This window comes from Jatropha curcas, chromosome 7 (assembly GCF_041381405.1).
Source record: "Jatropha curcas cultivar XTBG-Jc1 chromosome 7, XTBG_Jcur_1.0, whole genome shotgun sequence".
In the NCBI taxonomy this organism is placed as follows: domain Eukaryota; kingdom Viridiplantae; phylum Streptophyta; class Magnoliopsida; order Malpighiales; family Euphorbiaceae; genus Jatropha; species Jatropha curcas.
In genome coordinates, this window is record NC_143157.1 from 26,452,783 (window position 1) to 26,461,144 (window position 8,362).

At 31.1% G+C, this 8,362-nt stretch overlaps 1 protein-coding gene across 1 annotated transcript; it reads right to left on the reverse strand.

The window, feature by feature from the left end:
• Positions 1–1,014: 1,014 nt before the first annotated feature.
• On the reverse strand, positions 1,015–3,409 carry YUC3 (YUCCA 3). The gene is made up of 3 exons (XM_012222269.4): positions 2,499–3,409; positions 2,020–2,391; positions 1,015–1,577 (listed from the first exon to the last, which is right to left on the reverse strand). The coding sequence occupies exons 1-3, from the start codon at positions 3,198–3,200 to the stop codon at positions 1,350–1,352; spliced, it is 1,302 nt and encodes a 433-aa protein (XP_012077659.1). The 5' UTR covers positions 3,201–3,409; the 3' UTR covers positions 1,015–1,349.
• Between the last annotated feature and the right edge of the window lie 4,953 nt (positions 3,410–8,362).

Below are 8,362 nucleotides of genomic sequence, written 5' to 3' on the forward strand. Positions count from 1 at the left end.
AGTAACAATTCTTTGGCTGCATATGCTGAATTGTTGTGGGGTGGTGCTCTCTTTCTATGCATGCTTAATTATTTATATGTGGATGCGATTGCTTCGATATATATTATATATAATGTAAAGGAGAAGATTGTGCATCTAGTGGTAGTATGTATTACATAGTTTCTAGCAAGTTCATTAGCAAATCTTCTAGTGATTCCCAACTCACAATTCTCATTGAAATCAAATATGGAGCTACTAAAGTATGTGTAGGAGTTGAAAGCTTTTCATATGCAAACAAATATTTGCATGTCTAACTCTAAAAAGTGGAAGCAGTGGGCGGAAGGTGCTTGCAAAGTTATGGTAGACCCCTTTTCTAGTATATAAATTATAAAGGCTAGCTAGCATGTGCATAAAAGAGTGATCCAATACAGTTTAATGACGGCAAAATTACTCCACTTGTTACCTAAAAGTCATGAATTCAAGCCAGGGAAACAGTCTCTTTACAAAACAAATACTGTAGATATTATTTTTGTAGCTAGATATAGTATCATGTACTATTATTATTACCACGCTTGACTCATCCTGTCCTCTCAAAACCAAAGCTCTCGTACTTAAATTTTCAATACTTTTACAAAAACATGTTACAATGTAAGAATTGAATGAATAGATATAAAATGAATGGATAAGCTTAAAGTGAATAAACTACGAGTTAAGTATCATTTGGTAGAGCTACTTCTTGTACTACATTTTGCAAGTGTAAAGACTCATCCATCCTCTCTTTATAGTGGGCTCTATTCCATGTGCAAGGCAACGCGAAATGAGTTCTAAACCTATTTTGCTGTTCTTTTGGGTTAAAAAAACAAAAAAGAAAAAAAAAAGAAAAGTCGAAATCATTCATATGCTTATGCAAAACTAGTCAGAATCAGGATCATGGTGATGAGATCTATTATGTTGGACCTGGGGTCCACAATATTTATTGGGCCCTTGGTGGACCTACAGAGGAGATATAGCCCATCAGTTGTATTAATTACTGAGTATACTGGAGAGGGGAAACTATTCCTTTTTATTTGACTTGAATTATTAAATTTTGACACATGGTACATTTGAAAAAAATTAATAAAATAAGAAAAAAATTACACATAAGTACACACTCTATTAAGCCTCATCTTCCTTTGTACAAAAAATTAAAAAAAGAAAAATAAAATCCCAATTATTTGCAAGTCTTGGGGTTTCTTCAGGAGAGGGCTTGTTGTTGGATAGTGTGTTAATTTTCTTGTGCTCTACATTATTATTTTCTACATGAAACTGATCCCTTTTTTGACAGATCAGTCATAAATAAAACCAATTGATCATTAGTTCTTAAACTGGCTTCAGAAATGTGAAATGCATCTTCTGTGACGAGCAGCAACTGTTTTCTTTTTTTGCTTTGTTTCTTCTTTCCAGCTCTTGGCTATGTCAAGTGCGACACTAATTGCATCAAGAGATGCACCTGATAAACCTCTCCTGGTAAACCCAACAGCATATAGCCCTGCCTTTCCTTTCCACCCATTTGGAAATGGGTTTTTGGGAATCCCATCTTCTGAAAAGAATTCATTTTCCTGTAAAACAATAAATTATTCAATCAAGTTCAGCCAATTTACATTTTTCTTTTTAAAAAAAATTATCATTTCAATACTATTGAGTCAAAACTTATTGAATAGTTTTAATCATACTATTGTTGAATCCGTTGAATTCAACTATTCGAGAGGTATGGTAGATAAACCACCGGACCCTCTTCAAAATTTTAAAAAAAAGTTCCAAAAACAGAGATTTACAGGCTATCAGATTTTTTTTCCTTTTATAAATGAATGAGACAAAAAATAGACCATCCAACAAAACTAACAATCTAACCACAGTTTCAAAATTTCTACTAAAACAATCATGTAAGAAAAAAGAATTTGAAGATAATGAAGAGACAGAACAGAACTCGAACCAATCCTAACTTCCGTAACTGTCACATGAATACCAAGAATATAAAAATCAAAAAAATTAGTTACTCACCCTTAGCCATGAAGGAACATTGCTACGATATCCAGTTGCTAGAATTACAGAATCAATTTCAAGCTTTTCCCCATTGACGAGTTCCACTCTGCCATTAAAGAACCTCTTGATTCCAGGGACAACCTTGATTTGACCAGATCTTATTTTGTCTAATGCACCAATGTCCAATACTGGAGTCTTCCCTTCAGAATTCTTGAGTTGTAAAGGTCCTATAAACGGCCTTTTTAGCCCAAATTTTTCAAGATTTCCAAGAATTAACCAGGCAAGAATTAAAAGTATCTTGTCAACCAACCAAAGTGGCAGCCAGTTCATCAATGTCACAGCTAATTCAAATGTTGAGTTTCCAAATATTTCTCTAGGCAAGACATGAACCTGCAAATTATAATTAAATAAATAAACCATTTTATATTTTAACTCTCAAAACCCGAAAGAAAGTATTAGAATAGCAGAATTTGTTTTAAAAGACATTTGCTGCTTACCGAACTTCTAACCACCATTGATGGGCTTGCTTTGTGATTACACAGATCAAGAGAAATTTCCATGCCTGAATTGCCACAGCCAACGACTAGTACACGCTTTCCACTATAATTTTGGCCGGATTTATAGTCACAGGCATGCATAATATTGCCACCAAATTCTTGTACACCTTCGAACTCTGGCACTACCTTCTCTGCATTTTCACCTGTGGCCACCACAAGCCACCGGCAAATGTACTCCACTTCAGTTGAAATAGAACCAGTTATTATCGAAATGGTTTTGACCCGCCACAAGCCAAAAGTCTCATCATACTTAGCGGACTGCACAGTCTCATTAAATTGTGGCGTTATATCGTAATGTTTCGCGTAAGATTCAAGATAGCTAATAAACTGGTACTTTGTCGGGTATTCAGGAAAGTCCTCGGGAAATGGAAAGTTGGGTAGTTGACAGAATTGTTTAGGAAGGTGAAGTTTGAGGCGATCATACGTTCTGGTTTGCCAAAGAGAGGCAATGCAGTTAGCTCTTTCAAGAATTATGAATGGAACGCCTTGTTGTTTAAGGCCAGCACCAACAGCTAAACCAGAAGGACCAGCCCCCACAATAACAGGACCATTCACCCATACACATCGGCGAGAAAGAAAGTCTTCTTGAGGAGAAGATTGAAACATGGTTGGTAAATTAAGACAAGTAGTATTGTTATACATTAAGAAGTATTTATTTTCTTGGTTTTCAAGATAATGAGGCTAAAGAAAAAGCAGAATGGTTTATAGAAATTGTTTCCCAACGAAGGAATTCTTTGTGTGGAAATTGAATTAAGATATGGAAATTAAGGACAAAGAGGAATGGAGAGTAAGAACAAAATTGGAATTTGTTTGAATTGATATTTGTGAAAGGGGAAGGAGGGGATGGAGGGGTTTAAATAGACAAGAGGTATTGGCAGATGGCCATGAGAGTAGAGCATGTGCTTGGGATTTGAAAATGGTCTTTTCTCTAATGCCAAGTTTGTGGCCGTCTTCTTTATTTGTTTAATGTTTATATATTGCATTGTTGCTATTATGCCATTAATTATATATAATCTTATAATATCTTAAAGGAGTCATTTAGTATCTATGTCCATAACCCCTTCCTCATAGGTCTTCTTACTTAAGACTTTGTAATTATTGTTTCCATCAGAAGTCATCAAAACTCCAATCAAAAATTTGTTTTCTTAAATGGGTTCTAATTTGATTCAAATGGGTTCATTCCTTTGAGTTTGAAATCACGAGCCCTTTCTTTTGGTAAATAAAACCACGTTCTGCCCATTGTACAAACTGCCTGTTTCTTGCCACAAACATGTGTTTGGTTGTACCAAAGAAGCTGTGCAGATTCCATTGGAGCTATAATGCTTATCATGCCTTAAAGACAACTAATCTTCAAATTAATTTGTTGCTCTAATCCTATAATAGCATCAAAGGATCCCACATTGTATAGGTAAGAGACAGAGAGATGATGGGCTTATAAGTGTGGGAGCTACACACTCCATTAGAGTTATCTTTTGGGTAGAGAGCACAATGGCCCTGAGAAGTAAGAAGTAAAAAACTTTTCCTTGAATTGTCCTTATTACAACTATTTATTTAGGTATTTTTGCTTTAATATTTGGATATGGTTTTCATATTCTCAAATCATCTCAGCATTCTCTTACTCAATTTTGTGTTACATATCTTAAACAACAAGTCTGGTATATAAATTTTTGCCCTTGCAATGCACATGCTCATATAATATGAGCCATGTGTGGAGGTTGCTTAATTTTTTTTTTTTTTCAGTACTGGGTAGGGAGATTCAAACTTTAATCTATTTTCAGATCGTATATGCACTTACCATTAGTACATAGAAGTTGTTTAATTGCAACAAATATATTAACCAATTTCTGTGTAAAGCATAAGCTCCACCAACAAAAGCCTATTATACATAGTCATATAGATATTGATGCAACGCAATTATCATGAAATTAACTAATTTGTTGTTTCCTACTTAGGCAAATTTAATTATTTACTTATTATTATTATTTTGGTAAACTGGAATATAACAATTATTAAAATTTCAAGTGGAAAATTTATAATTAGAGTTGAGGCATGCTTGTTGATGAACACAATTAATATTGGTGATGAGCACATGAAAGCTCCTCCTTTTTTTCTCGTAGCACTATTTTTAAAGTACTTTTTTGTGTACCAAACATTTAGCCATTATAGAACCCTAATGAAATAATGTTTTTTTTTTTTTTTTTTTTTTTTTTTAGAAAAAAAACATTAATTAATATTATCAATAGCTAAAACACATTTATGAATTTATTTCCCTTTTTTTAGACATACGTGAAAAAGTTGTTATAGGAAAGAAACTGCTGTAAGCCCAAATTAATCCATCAATAAAAAGCTAGTAGTTGATTTAAATTAGTTAAAAACATATTAATGCCATGGTCAAACAATTACAATTAATTAATTAACCAACATAAGGAAGCCTGTAGTTAATTGCAATCCATTTGCTAATTAAGAATTTAAATGTGGAAATGGTGTTAGTGATGATGATGATGAGGTACATGCTTCTTCAAGTACCAAGGAAGTCTGTTGGGTGGGCTTTGAAAATGGAGAAATAGGCATAGCCAGCTACACAATATTCCACAAATGCAATTACTGTTTCTACTTAATTTGCAAAGACGTGTATTGAAGAAATACAAATTAAGGATTTGATTGTTTTGATTTTGTATTTTAAATGTGCAATCATAAATATTTCTACTATCTTTCAACAAATTTTGATAAATAAAAAACACAGTAATTATGAGATGGATTATGGCAAAGTTGACGGATTCCCCAAATGGCAAAAGGCAAGTGTTATTCAATCTCTTTGAAAGGGAAATACTAGATTGACAATTATGCTCTTCTCCTAAAGATTTGAGTTTGGATTGGATTGGATTGAGAGCCATCTTTCTGGCATTTAATTAAGACATTATTAATATAACATAAATATAAATCGATTTCAATGTCCAAGAGGCATTGCTGATTAGGATATGTGTGTGCCCACGTGGAGTGTGAATATTTGCACACCTTGGATGCCTCATTCCCCTATTGGAATTCGTATCCTCTAGCTGCCAATATGTGAAATTCTTGGACACACCCGATGGTCCGTTTCCTTTTGGATCATATAATATGATTATAGAATGAGTGAATAGAAATCCACTAGTTTTGCAATTTTGAAGCTGGTGGGTTTGATGGAATTTGAGTGACAAAATTAAATATTTTGTGGGCTAGTTAAATTTTTTGTTTGATTGAAAAAAAATATGAATTGATAAATTTTATTACAGCCTCAATTCTTCTATCATTTTAAAAGAAAAAGAAATGCAATAATTAACTCAACTGGAAATTCTTATTTGGTTCATCTTAGAATCAAAATGAGTTAATGAACTTGAATATATTCAAGTTTTAAAGAATTGTATTTCAAATAATTAAACAAAATGTGAAATTTAAGAATATAAATTAAGACATATATTATTTTCAATATACATCAAAGTTATTCAAATATTAAAAATTAAAAAAAATATTTTCTTATTTTGAAAATTTACATTATATTTTCAACGTCGAAGCCAGCCAAATACAAATATATATAATGGAATGGACTAATGTTACTATAAGGGTAGAAGTTAGAAGCGTGTCATGGGAAAAAGAGGCGGCTACGCCTGCACGTGCATGGAGCCTCGGTTTGTAAAAAAGCAGACTCTTCATGCACGTTAGATAAGAAGGATAAGTGTTTGTTATTTTGGTGGGTAAAAATATTTGTATAAGCTTTGGAATTACAAGAATCTTCTATCATTCCTAAATATTGCTACACCCTCCCAAGTCCCATTTTGATTTACTGGAAATTTGGCTATAATCTTAACTTTTTGATATTTTTTATTACATAGTAACTTTTTTTTTTTAGATACATGGGAGATTCAACTGACCAAAATAATATTATGAGCTACACATAAGAGGACAGCCCTTCCTTTCGAATAACATTTACCAAATTGGTGATAACTTTATAGTAGAAAGGGCTTAAACTTGAGATCTCTCACTCTCTACATTTACTAAGAGAGATAGAAAGACCAATCAAACTACATCTAATTGGTACATAATAACTTTTTTTAATCATTGAATTCAATAAAATGTTATTCAAAAATAGAACCCTACCATAATTAGATAATGTATGATTTAAAAAAAAAAAAGGATAGTAGCCGGCTTTGACATGACCTAACTTGCTACTATAGTGACCATATGTTGGTAGCTAATTAATACCAAAAATCAAAGTGGGGTAACAAATCTTTTCTTCAGACTTGTTTCATTTTCATGATGGTTCGAAAGTCGAAACATGGCTGTGGGCACCATTTTAATTAAATTAAAATAATTATGTATGCATTTTAATCTTATTCCCTATAAATTAAAGTTAATCTTCTTTCTTTAAGTTAATTGTATTCTTCTTCTCTTCAAAAAAAAAAAATAAAAAAATAAATATTAATAAATGATGATCAAATTCAATGTATAATTATCAAAATTTGAATATTATTAAATTTTTCAGAACGTCTGCTTAGCATGAATATGAACGAATTAAAAGAATAGCTTAATTAGTATATTTCATGAAAACTAATTAATTTGATATTATTTGACTACTAAAATAAAATATTATTAGATTCCATTTCTAATAATATTCTCCACTCATGGATTTTTGAGTGTCCTTCAATATCATTTGTCGTTTTTCATCGGTCAACCAATAGGTTAGGATTTAAATGTGTATGTATGAAAAAATAATACTAAGGTTTCTATTCAAAAAAAACAAGAAAATTAGAGAGTAATTATATATAAATTTCAAACAAATCATAAAATCGATCTTCAGGGTTTATTTAGTTTGCGAATCTTTTGGCAAATCTTTATGTCCCTAATTTCTTAATTAATTAGTTATTAACATTGTATTTTATAATTAAGCACAGGATTTAAAATAATGTATAGCATATCAAATGAAGCAACTAGAAGCCTCTAATTCTTTCCTTTCTACTAATCAATATTGTAATAAAATAGGAATCATAAAATTAAATTGTATTTTTAGACTAACTTTATATGTAAGTTTCAAAATTTGAAACTCATCCCTTTCATCGTAAATGGTCCGTTTATTTCGAAATACCCGACTAAATAGGATAATTTTATATGTATGTATATTATCTGAATTTGAGCGTGAAAACACCTGTACAGATAGAAAAAAAATGGATTGCAAATGTTTGTTAATAGAAATTAATCAATTAATAATGGTCACATGGAAACTTGAGAAGCTGAGAACCGTTGACATAATAATAAATTGTAATATCCCTCCTCCTTACGAGCCTACGTATATATGCATCATTTGCGGGAACACATTGCTTCAGAACCTTAATACAGATTTAAAAAAATGTATTTATATTTATAATTTATTATGCTATTTATGGTCCAAGGGAAAATCAAAATTAGATAACTAATAATAATTAGACTTGTAATTTATCAAATTATAGCATATATTAGTGTAATTATTACATCATATATAACAAAAAAAAGACATTTCTCTTATTTAATAATATTTTTGCATTTTTTTTCTATAATAAGAAAATATTGTGGAGTTAACTTGAGAGAAATCCACCACATTTTTCAACTTTTATCTTGAAATAATATCTAAATGGAGGCATATATCTCTAATTAATTTAATTCTATTAGAATTAGTAACTATTTATGATACAAAAATGAATATATATATATATATATATATATATATATATATATAAAGATGCCATAGATCTAAAGATGATATTTGAAAGGCCACATGTGACCTAATCAAGAGT

Excerpts from the sequence above, each read along its gene's own strand:
- YUC3 (XM_012222269.4), bottom strand. The coding sequence starts at position 3,200 with ATGTATAACAATACTACTTGTCTTAATTTACCAACCATGTTTCAATCT. Across the intron at positions 2,392-2,498 it reads CAATGGTGGTTAGAAGTTCG|GTTCATGTCTTGCCTAGAGA; the intron begins GTAAGCAGCAAA and ends TATAATTTGCAG. Across the intron at positions 1,578-2,019 it reads ATGTTCCTTCATGGCTAAGG|GAAAATGAATTCTTTTCAGA; the intron begins GTGAGTAACTAA and ends ATTGTTTTACAG.